Source organism: Merops nubicus, unplaced genomic scaffold, assembly GCF_000691845.1.
Source record: "Merops nubicus isolate BGI_N331 unplaced genomic scaffold, ASM69184v1 scaffold4915, whole genome shotgun sequence".
NCBI lineage: Eukaryota > Metazoa > Chordata > Aves > Coraciiformes > Meropidae > Merops > Merops nubicus.
The window spans coordinates 29,587-43,558 of NW_008610110.1; the positions used below are offsets into that span (position 1 = coordinate 29,587).

At 39.9% G+C, this 13,972-nt stretch overlaps 1 protein-coding gene across 1 annotated transcript in view; it reads left to right on the plus strand.

The window, feature by feature from the left end:
- Window positions 1–5,043, plus strand: part of MAPK11 (mitogen-activated protein kinase 11) — a gene marked incomplete at its 5' end in the record, with an annotated part of 24,048 nt that extends 19,005 nt beyond the window's left edge. Inside the window, 2 exons of the mRNA XM_008940777.1 lie at window positions 1,129–1,299; window positions 4,564–5,043. Of these exons, the coding sequence (XP_008939025.1) occupies window positions 1,129–1,299; window positions 4,564–4,637 (245 nt within the window). The remainder of the gene's footprint in view (window positions 1–1,128; window positions 1,300–4,563) is intronic.
- Between the last annotated feature and the right edge of the window lie 8,929 nt (window positions 5,044–13,972).

A 13,972-nucleotide genomic window follows, 5' to 3' on the forward strand; every position in this document is an offset into this window, starting at 1 on the left:
GAATAAATAAGAATGTCACAGGGTCTAAACCAGAGGCATCACTTCTGGCTCTGGAAGGCCATGAGCTGTAAATTGCCACTGAGCAGAAGAATATACCAGGAAGTACAGTTGTTTAAATGACCCTCTTGGGTATTATTTGCTAGGAATGTGTTAGCCATTGTTGAACACAGGATACCAGACTAGACAGACCTCTGGTGTGATCCTGCACAGTTGTTTTTGTGTCTAACCAATTGGTTCTGCCTGTGCAAAAGAGGTATTTCTATGAACTGTTTAATGGAAGATGGCAAAGGAGACATTTGAGTCACTGGAGTCATCTTCCTACAATGCCTGGTCAATTCTATCAAGTGCACATTAAAACACTGTGTATTGGAAAGTATTATGAGTTAAAATGTTTTGAGTTCTGTGTATTAAAATACAGTTTTACAAATACAAGTACTGTGAATGCTTTCTTACAAAAAATGGGATTTCTTTGCATGAGGTACATGCGAGCATAGTACATATTAATATCATAAATGCAAATTAATGACAGTGCTTCTGTGAAAGCACTAGAAAACATTTTAATATATTTTTAATAGCTATTATAAACTTTCCATATAAAATCAATTTCAGTCTTACAGATCTCTGTCATTTCTAATATTCTGAAAATGTCAACTTCAAACATTTTCATTATGCTGGGTCTTCTATGCTTTGTAGTTTTCATCTATGATTTAATTGGTGCAGCTAATTAAAAGTGTAATCTCACATTCACAATTTTAAGTTACTTAAGTTTGCACTGATAAGGACCAAGTTAAGCACTCAATGCACAAAACGGGATATTTAACTTTTAAGCACATGAATCTTTTCAGAATAAAGGTCCTGGATGTCTGAAGAGGTGAATCAGATATCAAACAGGCTATAATGAACCTTTATGTGTACCACAAGCAAAGCAGAAGCTTCCTTCAGCTCTGAAAATTGTACTCACAGTAAAACATCTTCAAAATTTATTTTTTATGTTGCCTAAATTTAGTGTGTTTGTCAATAATGTTAACAGTGTTTGAAGTGAGTGAGAATAGACAGTGTATAAACAGTTGCCTTCTCTTTTGTTTCTAGATGGTCTCTTCTGGCTTTGAACTGTGTTTCTCTTTCCAGTAGATCTTCTTGAGAAGATGCTTATTTTAGACAGCGATAAAAGAATTACTGCCTCAGAAGCACTTGCACATCCATACTTTGTACAGTATCATGATCCAGATGATGAACCTGAGGCCGAGCTCTATGATGAGTCAATAGAGAATAAGGAGCGAACCATAGATGAATGGAAAGGTAATACCATTGCACTTAGTAGTTAATACATGAAGCAGAACAAAACCTGACCTTAAGTAACAGTTCTCCTGGTTCTAACCAGAGCAATTTGAACTGTTAAGCCTCAGGGAATGTCCACGTGTGTGCTCGTGGGAGTGGAGAGGTGGAAAGGGTTGTGCTTCCCTTCTGGATTTTGCTCCTTTCCCCTATTCTATCATCTCACTAGATAGCCTGCAGCAGGTTTAATCTTAAGTAAAAACTGATGCTAGTTACCAGGTCATCACACATTCTGTCTTGCTTTTAGTTTTCCAAGTCAGATTCTCTGCTGAAGTAACTGTCTTAGGACAAGTGACCCTATTTGGGATTCTGATCTGGCTTTGTTCAGAACAAGAAATGAATATTTTCTACCTAGATGTGTATTTGGTTAATCATTCTTTAGATAGCCAAATAATTGGAATGAGTAGGTAAACCATGCTGTTGATCTTGTTTTTAGTTGAAAGTTGATAGTTTTACTTGCAAGTTACTTCCCAAAACCCATCCTTAAGAAACACTGCAACAGCCCTTTCTTTATTAGTTAATTGCATGCTTGCATCATGATCATGTTGCACTACAGCATCAGGGAATTAAGGTGGCTAAACATCAAGTTTGCAAATACACTGAAAAGCACAGTCAAATTTCATTATTGTCTAATAAGAACATATGGTAAAAATTCCTTACTAGACATTTTAAATTCACAGTAATATTCTAGAAAACCAATTGTTCCTGTGTATTGATGAAGTTCTTACTTTGGCTTAAGATGAAATATATGTTCTATAAAATAAATGTTCTTCTCTTTCTATTTGTATATTCTATGGCTTTTACCCCAGAAAGGTTTGATAAAAATCTATTAGTACAGCGAGTAGGCTTATGATGAAAAATACTGACCTGCCTTGTCTTACTCATGCCCTTCCACTTGTGCCATGCTTTATCCTGGCCATTGCAGGGGAGACAAGCAGGTGTAACTACAGCAAATACATCTAAAGAAAAATAGGAGTGGGATCATGGGTCTCTGTACAATGAAGTAACCTCCTAGAGCCCTGAAAAGGGTTTTCTAGAAGCCTGCTGCATCTGTACAAGCACGTAGGATTATCTGGTATTGCTTACTCCTTAGACATGCTCTCCTCTGCAAAACCTGGCAGCTTACAGCACCACCTACTCTCCTGGTTGGTTGAGAGGCATGCTCAGTTTGCTGCTCTTCTTACCAGGGAATGATTTCTTTCCTGCTACTTTTTCTGTTGACCAGGTCTTTAACAGGAAAGTTTAACAATTTCAGAATGATGAAGCTGCTTTCTGTTTGTGATGAAACTCTGTTGAAGTTATTTCAGGAACAACCTTAGCTTAACTCTTTTTGAACTGAAATGAGGATGTGGAGGTGAATTCGCCAGGAAGGACAGTGTCATATTTTAATATATCACTGTACTTGCTGGGACTACAGGTCTAATTCCTTCTTTATACACTGGGGGAAAAGAAGGCCTGAAAAATAAAGTTCAGAACTCACACAGGACATGCAGCTCTTTTTCCTGGACACATTCTTATTTTAGGAGAATAAACTTTTTATTTTCAAGTATAGTATGTGCCACATTTAAGCAAGATGGCATAGAAGGTTACCGTTTGCTTACAATGTTTATATTGTTGATGACATATTGACCCAGTTTCCCAAGATATCAATAGCATGTTTCCCTGCTTTTTCTCTCCAGGTTAAAAGTTAATGGCACTTAATCCCAAAAGGGACTGAGCACCAAAGTAAAATGAGATTTCAGACACTTTGTCTTACACACTACGCACTTAGGAGTTTTCTTGGCCTCTACTGTATGCTGCTGAGGCTTGCAGGCCTAGCTCATAGATTTCTTTCTGACATGTTTCATCAGCTAGAAAATACTTCAAAATTTTAGAGGCCCAGAGTATGCTGTTCAGAGTTGAAGGCTATGCACTGTCCTTAGCTGTTATTCCAGTTGCACATACCTCAGTGTAACATCTGTACTCTGCTGAGCAGGTGAGACGAGAACCGGGTAAGGAGCTTCATAAACACGCAGTGCACAGCTAGCAGGAATAATTCCTACTTCCAGGCATCAGAGTTGTGAGGATGCTGGCTTCCTCTGGCTTCAGTCAGGACCACTTTAGCTCCTGCCTGGCTGCCTGTGACCAGATGCCACTTTATAGCCACAAGTCAGTCCCTGAAACAGTCACTTCATGAATCCTTTCACCTCAGAGGTTCTGCACACAGAATTTCTTTCATAAAAATCCTTCCCTGAAGCTGCTATTTTGGTCACTGTACTCTGTGCTACAGCATAACACAACCAGAGTGTAAGCAAGATTCATCCTGAAGATTTTTACATCCTTTTTACAGGAGTGCTAGTTCCGCTTGCAGGTCTAGCAGCTGTCTCAGACAGATCTGTTCAAGAAACGAGCTGATAAGCACAAGTTTGATATGATTTAAGCATCACCGTTTGGAAAACAGAACCTGAAGTAATGCATTGTTAGCCATATATTTATGTGCAAACTGGATTTGGTCCTTAAAATACAATATCTAACTTGAGAGGCAGCTGCTGGTGACATATTCCATTACTGTACAGGGCACAAAATGGGACATGACTGTCATCATGAAAAGATAAAGGGCTGGTCTTAAAGCAGGGTGAAGTACCAGGGAATCTGTTTCTAACTAAGCCCTTCTTGATGAAAACAGAACTGTCACATCTAAGACAAAAGAAAAAAAAAATCAGACGACCTTAATATTAAGTTGTTGAATTTAAGTTAGTTACAATAAAATGTAAAAATCCTCAAAACTTAGCTCTCAAGGCATTAGCATAGAATTGCAAGTGATTTATGTTGAAGTCAATTGACTGAGAGATGATAAAGAACATTCTCCACAGTTAGTGTCTGTGTTAAAACCTGTTCGGGTGCTTTTAAAGATTCCATTTTCCATTACATTTTGTCTTTTATTACGTCATTTTGGCAGGTCATCTGACAACATAATTGATGTTTCCATTTCAGGGCCTGTGTGTTTTAGTAATTAGCTGAAGGGGACAGACATGTTGTATAATAACAGTATTTGTGAGTGTAATTTGTAATCTGAGGTTAACAGAAGGATTCCTGGTGAATTCGGTCTATTTCTGGATCTAGACTCTAAGGAGGCTGGAAACACAGGCTAAAGTCACAGGCATCCATACAACTGTTTTGTGTGGAATATATTTCTTTTGAAGAGAGTATCACCTAATTCTTCTCTCTCCCTTTATACCACCTCTACAGAACTTACCTATGAAGAAGTGCTTAGCTTTAAACCCCCCGAGTTAAAAATGGATAGCCTGGAGATAGAACAGTGAATACAGGCAGCTCCGTCTCGCCTCGCTGCACTACGAAGACTGTTAAAATAGCACCATACAATTTAACCTGTGGTCAGACATAGATTTTACTATCCCAAAGATGCTGGAGAAGATGTGGAAAAGAAGATACATTATACAGAAGCCAGATGTTGTCTGTTTTGGGTGGGGTTTTTTTTGGCCTTGTAATATGAATGTATTCCCAACTCTCAAAGGTTAATGAAGAACTGCTTCATTCGGACAAAATTATGCACTGAGTTCTGTTGAGCTGTGTGTTCTGCATGTTTCATTTTATCAGTTGTATTGCCAAAATAAAGGTGACTTTTAAAGTTAATTTTAAAATTGTACATTTAAAGCATGAATGTATACAAAGATAAACATAGAAGTCCATACGAGAAATATTTTTTTTTCTGGCATTTTAACTACCCGTTTTCATATTATTTATAGTTAGTGCCTTTATGAAGAGAGGGTGTGGTAGTGAGATAGACAGAATATGCATATGTAGTCATATCTGTGGTGGTCTTACAAATTTCCTGGATGTCTCTCAAGCAATCTTAACTCCAGTTGAAAGTCAGTAAAAATAAATCTGTCTTCTGTTGCCATTCAAGTGTCTGTTCTCATTATTTTTCCCATGTATATTCTTTTAATCTGCACAATACCCATTTGTGAGATGATTTTACTTCCTGATGGTACTCATAACCATGCCGTCAGTGGAGTGCTGGTGAATGTGCCTCAGTTTAGAGGAGGATGCCCTGAAGGCACTGCAGCAGATCTCTGTAGTCTTCTGCAAGCTTCAGCAAAGGCCATCACAGATGGCAGTGCAAGAGTCTCAGTTCAGTTCACAGCTTCAAATTCAATAGTCCTCATTGTCTTATTTTCCTTCACGTAATCTTTGGGAAAATAACCTAATAATTGCCATTGGAAGACATAACAAGAAGTTTTAAGAATTTATTTGAGAAAAGATTAAATATCCATCTCAACAGAGTTTCTTTTTAAGCAAAATTTTAAAGGCTTTCTAGCTTTTGAAAAACTCTGAAAAGTTGGGAAATTGGGTAAATTGCAGGATACACCAGATACTGAGATTTCTTAAAGGATTAAGTTATCTAACTTCCCTATCAAAGGCATATTACTTGAACAGGAATGTTCTCTGGAGTGAGGCCTCTTGTGTTGTGCTGGCTGTGTCTTTCTACGTACTTGTCATTCACAGTTGTTCAGTGTTGTTCATTTTTGTGTCATTCTAGTTCTGTTTGAGCTCTGTCTCATTTTGGAGGTGTTTTTTTATAATTTTTAGGTTCTCTGCAACTTTTGTCTTTAAGATTCAGTTCTACAACTATTACATGAGGTAATTAACTCTACTGCATTAATTTACCTTCCTCTGTATCTTTTCTATGTAAAATGAAGCTTTTTCTTAATAAACAGATTTTAAAAAATAATCAAGTCCAAGAGCTTTGATTTTATTCAGAGATACTTGGTACAATATTGTTTGTCTTCTCTGAGTAATAGAAAAAAGGATTGTGTCTATAAAACACGCTTCCAATCTGTGGATCAAGTGGTGGACTGTTGTTGATATTTTTGGCCAGTTATCTGATACTTGCATCCAGTGGAATACAGTCATTTGTGGTCACTTTCTGCAAGGCATATTAATCTGAAAGTAAATGCCCATCTTGATTTCTTGTGAGTTCTCTGAAGTGTTGTCTGCCCATCATTACCTTGGCTTCCTACAAAGCTGGATGAGGCCTGTAGTGGTCATGCAGTGAATGAATTTCATCGTGACTAAAATGGGTGGAAAAGGTTGTAAAGCCTTAAATTATTTGCCTAAATACATAATGAAAATAATCACTGAGTCATGGGTTTGTTTTTTTTTTCATTTGTTTGTTTACCAGTTAACAGAAAAGTAGTTCAGTACTTCATTTTCTCTGAAATCTGATAATGAGCTTGCTAGCCTTTTCTGCAGCTCTATTCCAGCTGGAAGGGCAAGGATTAAATAAAGAGATTTCACAAGAACCTCCTGCACCCAGTGATAATTAATTTAGCATGGGATTTGTCCCATCATCTGTTTCATCTGGTTTCCCGGCTATGAGGGTGGCCATCACCAAATGTTTCAAAGGATTTGTAAAACTCTGTGGTAGGCAAAGACCAGACAGTCTGCTCTTGCCAGAGCTCTGCTACTTGAAGTAAAAAGAAAGTTTTCTATCACTTCCAACATTTATTCTTTTGGCAACTCCACATCTTCCTCTGAATATTTTTTTACACTCAAAGATGTAATTTTTTCTAGGAGATAAATTATGTAGGAAGAATATGGTCATAGCCACGTTTAAACTAATCAAAGGTGACAGTAATGGGTAACAAGAGCTCAGCTATTTTTAATGAAATACCATCAAAACCTGTAAATCATCTAATTTTAATGCCAAGAAGAGCAGTAGAGAGATGTCTTTTTCCTGGATTTGCAAAATGAAGGCAATTTCTTAGACCTCAAAAGCCACTAATTATTTTTCTAGAGCAGGTAAGGCACTCCCTCGTGGTAATCCAACATGGGACTGCAATGTGGTAAATTTATCAGTTCACAGCAGCAGGACAGGGTAATTGGAAAGCTGGCACCCCACTGGGACAGAGAGGTGGAAGACTTAGCACTAACAATACTTATCATTTCCACACAGGTGGGAAAAAACATTTGTCAGCCAACACAAACGGGCAAATGGAGGCAAACATCTAGGAGTGAGGGCTTTGTCAGGCTTGATGAACCTGTACTTGATGAACCTGTACTTAATTAAAGAGTAAATAAACATAAAAATAAGGAATTTATTTTATAAAAAATTATTTTCCAAAAGGTTACTTTCATGAAGGTATTGTTTACATGGCCCAAATTTTATTTGCAAAACTTGTAGCGGAGCCTGCTTAAACTGGGGAGTTTTGATCTGATAGCACTCTTCACTTCTTGTTATTGTGCTTTTGTGGATCCTCTGCAAACTGCGTGTATGTTTGAGGAGAGTATGGTAGGTCTCAACCCACACTAGACTGGGCTGCTCTTCCTCCCTGAGCACCTGCAAAGCACGGAAGGGACACTCGGAGGAGCACGGCTGGGTGATGCTACTGAAGGAGGCAGCTCAGGCTGCCACTGGGAGAGAAAGCACAAAAAGCTCTGAGGCTTTCTCTGGTTAATTACTGACATTGTGAGCAGTTTACTTCTAATCTGAATTTACCTAATTTCACCTTTCAGTCACGAGCTTGCTGTCCCTCCACCTACTGAATTGAAATCACTTCTAGTATTTATGATCTTGCTCTATAATCGGTAAGTGCAATCCCAATTCTAGTAATTCTATCATCATTGCAAGTAAAAAGGCCTTGCAAAAGAAAGTCTTTTGCATACAACTCAAATCTTTTGTCATTCATAAGCATACATGATGCTTTATTTAAAATAGGCATCTTTATTTTCCTGTCATACACAGAATTCCCTCCCAGAAGATACTAAGTGGCTACACAAGTATGCAACAGCAGGATTACTTTGGGAATTTATAGGGGTGAAAAATAATTGGAAAATAGGTAATCAGCAATGATACATGAAAAAATACTACATGCACCAGTAGGTCAAGAGAGATTAATTAGCATGGTTGCAGAATTCCCATTGAAGCTCTTCACATGATTTTGATGCAGTGCAGAAGATGAAAACAAGAGGGAAGCAGGGTCAGTACACTGCAGGGTCCAACACAGCGAGCTCGCCCGAGGGACAGGAGGTGTACAACCCTTTCAAGGACAAAATGCTGGCAGGAAAAGCAGCTTTGGCAGAGGTGGGGAGCAGCCAACACAAAAGCCACTTCCTTCCTTCCCATCACGTGTGCTCCTGGATCATAACAAGAAAACAGATCTCTACCATCCCAATTTCAGGACCTGGTCAAAGAGGAATCTGTTCAAAAAGTACCATATTCAGCTACAGGCACAAATTGCTTAAGCATCCTTTGCTACATCTGTAAATTACTGGCTTTGCCCAAGAATACCTTGACAGATGAGTAGTGGTAAAGATTTAGCTCTTGCTAAAAGAGAATCACAGTGTAAAATGGGTCAGTTGTGTCCTTTGGTAGCAGCACAAAGGAATTCAGCCTCAACAAGAGCAGTCTCCTCAGGAAGGAATTAACAGTAATGTTTCTGTTTGCTTTAAGAGCAGCTGCTGGTTTCTCATACCTGTGAACCATGCTGCCAGTGTTTATGGAGGTACCGCAACGCTCCGAAGCTGGTCCTTAGAAAATCACAAGTGAGAGTCCCAAGTGTCATTAATTTATGAGTCTAGGCAAAAAGCGTAAGGGTTTTTAAAGGACTAGTACCAAGAGACTCAGAAAACTGCATTAGTGTAGCTGCCACTGACCTTCTTTCTGCTGTAAGATGAAATATTGAACTCATATGCCTGAGTTTATGGATGTACCGCAACGCTCCAAAGCTGGTCCTTAGAAAATCAGCACACTTGCACAAGTGAGAGTCCCAAGTGTCATTAATTTATGAGTCTAGGCAAAAAGCGTAAGGGTTTTTAAAGGACTAGTACCAAGAGACTCAGAAAACTGCATTAGTGTAGCTGCCACTGACCTTCTTTCTGCTGTAAGATGAAATATTGAACTCATATGCCTGATATTCCAAACGATCAGACACTTAATCCATTAGACAGGAAATTTCACCATAATGAGTGAAACTGGTTAGGTAAGCTTAAATCTTGCCTGTATAGAAATGCTTCACTTTGCACTCACATAGTCCCCCAGCTTCAATTATTGTCACAAATTGTGTAGCATAGCTAGTCCCTCTAGGCTCCAATTTGATCACAAATAATACTGACTGCAGTAGCAATACAGAATGGAAACACAATGAATGCAATGTTAAGGTGGTGTTGTGGATGAGTGTTTTAAGTCACATAAAGAATCACCATCAAAGATATTAAGAAAAGTGGTTTTAATAAGTCAAAGCATGACTTAACAAAGTTCAGTGACGAGGTTCACTGTTACTTAATCCATGGGAGAAATACACAAAGGAAAACCGACTTGGGGTTGGGCTGGAATGATTTTACACAAAGAAAATGAGTGAAAGCAGTAAGGGAGGCCCTCCTGTGGAGTCACGAGGTTCAGAAGGTTCCTCCTTGCACTCTAAACTTCTTCTCAGAGTGGGATTTAGGTATGGATAGATCCAATCTTAGTCACAGACATGGTCAACGGTTTATGTCTAAGGGAGCCTGGGTACTAGGATTTCAGTGATAGCAATTTAACATGGCATTGTAGGTCCTCTATAACTTTAAGGTAGCAGCAGTTTAAAATTCATTAACACTATTATGATAAATCATAAGACTGGGCTGTATGATTATACAGCAATCATTAATCAATAATTGATTAGAATCAATGCAGTGATTTAGATAAGGATTCAACAAAGTTCTCTAAGCAGATCTTACTCACAAAGATATATAGATGTAGATACAGAGGTTAATTTATGATTAAGATGTTTCCCTTTCTGCATATTATAGTAAATTTTGGTACCAAATGATCTTTAGAATTTTACAAAATCCACCTACAGTGAATTATGTCTTCCTTACAAGTAGATGGTCTTCCCTTTCCTTGGCCTTTGCAGGTGCATGGTCTTTCCCTTCACCAGCTTTACCAGCAGACAGCCAGAGTCTGGCCTGGAAAGTGTCCCAGCACAGGGGGAGATGGTGAGGCACAGCCCACCACAGTCCCAGGGAGTTCCAAGGGGCCTCACTTAGGACTGGCATTTATAGGGTCACAAGATGACTGACTTCAATCAGTACTTTTTTCACTGTGGCTGTTACTCTTGCTGGACAATCCTGACACTTTTCAAAGTGGGCTGTGATCTAAGCAGGAAGATTTTTGGTACTTTTCCCAGGTAACCAGGAGTTGCAGGTATGGTCAGGGAACACGTAATTGTTCCAACTCACTGTACTTGCAGCCAGGATGGGAAAGTAGCAGGCTGCTTCAAGTCACTGCCTCTTTGATCAAAGTTAAAAAGCACCAAGTTGTCCCAGCCCACTGCATTTTGTAATTAAAAAGAAACACAGTGCTTTATGCTGACACTGCAACGTGGCTTCAAAGTGTGTGTGGGGGCTGTCTGCACCACCAGAGAAGGATGGAAATAATAGGATAAAAGTACCACCAGGTTTTTGGTGATTTAAACAGATGATGTGCACAACTATGGAGTGACAAATGAGTAAAGCTATCAACCAGTGATCTCCATTAACACTCTTTTCATACGATTCTTGCATCAAAGTTGGGAAACTCTTCAACACAAGAGTATTTTTTCTTCTGTTCACAATAGCATCTCATACTGTGACAATCTGTGATAGTTTAAAAACTAAACTACTACAGTTTATTGTAGGAATGAGTGTGAAGAGGCAGGCTCTGAGGAGGAAGAGTTGGGAGAGCGCTAAAAGCAGTTGGTTTATACATAGCCATCTGCTACCCAGTCTTGTTTCCCTCATACACACACACCCAGCAAGCAGAGATAAATCATTAGTAAATAGTAGGTTCTCACTGAAATGAAATGGCCAGTTAAAACAAATAATGATATTTTTAAAAGCCATGAGGTGGTACATATTTCTTTCTTTCTGCTGACGGCTGAGAGCTCTTGCAGCACGTCAAGGCCCCGGGGGCGGTCACTGAAACTGGAACTGAAGCACCCGGCTCAGGGGTCAGGGAGACAAAACCAGAAAACTTGCAAAATAGTTGGCAGCAGCTCCACTGGGGAAGGGTGGGGCCACAATAGCATGGGAATATTTTCAGATGAAAACAGAATTTTTTTGTAAAGTGTTACTTCTTGTTGTAATAAATAAAATAGACTTATCCGTGGCAACATATCTAAGTAGAAAAGAGCAGAGTACTTTTTGATGGTGAGGATATAGAAAGCTGATTTTAAAAAATTATATTCTAGGAATCAGCTTTTGACAATTCAGCAAGATTTTATGTTTATTGATATTTAAGGGATGGTTTACAGAACCAAATTATTTGTATGTGAATTATGTATCAAGAATAAAATGACCATGTGAAAGCCTTTTTATAGACATAAGCAGAAAGGTGAGAAGATGTTTGATTTTTCCAAAGATTTTGTGTGATCTCTTGCTTTCTCCCAGCTGACGCCAGGTTGCCAGTGCCTGGACTGAGGATGAAGGTTCCAGTTCCTCCCCATGCTCACACAGATGCACCTCCTTTGCCCAGGGCCTAGCAGGCAGCCCATGGTTCAGCTCCCAACAAACTAAGCTGTGCCATTCATCACCAGTAATTAGGAGTTTGTCGTTAGTAACATTGCCATCAAATTCACCAGGCTCCATATACGTGGACTGTTTCAGGAAACCATGGTTGGCTTTCTCACTGCTCTCTTGCAGAACTCCTGCTCCAGCACCAAAGCCTCATGTCCAGACTGGAGTGTAAATTGAGCTCCCAGTCCCCAGAGGGATTGCAAATGCTTCTGTATGCATCCCATCTACCTCATGCGCTTTGCAGCTGATGGCAACCTTCCAACACTTTGAAAGTTGGCTCTTAAAAAAAAACAAACCAAACAAACAGAGGTATCAAAGTGAGTTTCTTCCTGGTGACAAGCTTGCCAAGCTTTCCTCTACGGAATGTACATTGGAAAAGTGAGATTTTTGCATAATTAATGTATTTATTATCTTTTATACATCGTATCTGAAGGTCACTTTTTGTTCTATGAACTTTACATTAAACATATGCCAAAAGGAGAAACATCTGTCAGCATTCCTTTTTTAATTCACCCTGTTAAGCACACAGTGCCTGGGATATGGTACAGCCATAGTATCCTGTTAGTCTTACTGCCACAGACTGCCTCTGAAAAAACACATCACGTGTCCAGCCGAGCCTGGCAGGATGCTGAGGCTCATGCATCTTGTTCTGTCTATCAGCTGTGGACGGATCCAAGTTTCTGGTCTCACTCCCTTTGTAGACATTTTTAACAGTTTTATTAGACAAAGTTTCTTTGTTTCTTTTCCTTGTTGCATCCGTCCTGATGTCCTGGCCTGTTCTGAAACTTTAACAGTTCATCTGCTGTATATGTGACCTGGAAGGGAAAGGTGGTCTTGTATTTGACCTATGCTGCCACCTCATCCACATATAGCAAAGCACATCTAAATATATGAAGGAAAAATATTGGAAAACCAGCACTGTCCAACTTTGTCAATGAATAAAATACCTTATAAAAGTTGCTCTGTAATATTATCAGCTTCTGCACAAGAGTGACATTCTCTTGATGCTGGATTAGTACTTTCATCTACTGTAACAAAATCATCTGTGTTCTGCCTTAATAAAATGCAAGCATCATTTTGCCACAAGTGGATAAAGGAAAACTAGGTGAGGGATCAAAAGCAGAACTAATCCTTACCGTATTAGAAACATATGTATTTGTAGTTAAAAGTAGTTTAACTAATGGGCTGGCTCAACACCAAGTGGAAGCTGCTGTATCCTTCACCTTGCCTGTACCATATTTCACTCCATCCATCATCTGGATGGCAAGCACAGTATAAAAGTGTTGTCAGAAATTAGAATAAATAAATAAAATCCACTGGAAGAGTGGATTTTAAAAGCAAACGAATCTTTAACCTAACACTTGACACAAGCCTTGCAGCATCTGCCAAATGTCAGAAGGTTGCTTTCCGTTCTCACTAAACCGGAGAGTCAACCAGGCACCGGTCAGCAGAGAGCAGCGCTGGAACACGCTGCTCCTGGGTGCACGCACGTGTGCCCTCGTACCCGGCACTAAGACTCGGGAAGGAGGGCAGGGCTGCCCTTCCGCATGCGGCAGTCGGGCATGGAAAGATCTGGGCCCATGGCAGCCACCAAAGAGGCATCAGGAACAAGGGGACTTGGTCACACTGCCCCTCTCCAGCTAAGCCACGAGCTGAACTCTAGTGACAGCACATCTAAATTATCTAAACACGGCAACATTGCTCAGGGGTGAAGTCAGACAAAACAAAGACTTTACCGCAGCTCGAACCACAAGAATTTTAGTTATATTCATACAGAGAACATATAAAACATTTTTTAAAGCAGGTCCAGGCCAGTTTCCTATACAGACAGCGAGAAGCTTTTCTCAGCACTCCCAGCACCGCAGTTGTTCGAAGCCGCTGCTTCACCACTCCGCATCGCGCCCGCCGCGTTCTGAGCAACCCAACCAAGCGTCTGCTTGTCTCTGCTCAACGACATGAAACACTGTTGCCACTCGGGGTCTGACCCGCAGATGAACTGGGACCGGCTTCGCGCACGGCTCGTTGGAAAGCTCGCTTTGTACTCCGAGCTCTCACGGGCCTCAGCTCCCCACCGCTGTCACCTGAAGGTCAGCTGCACCGTGGC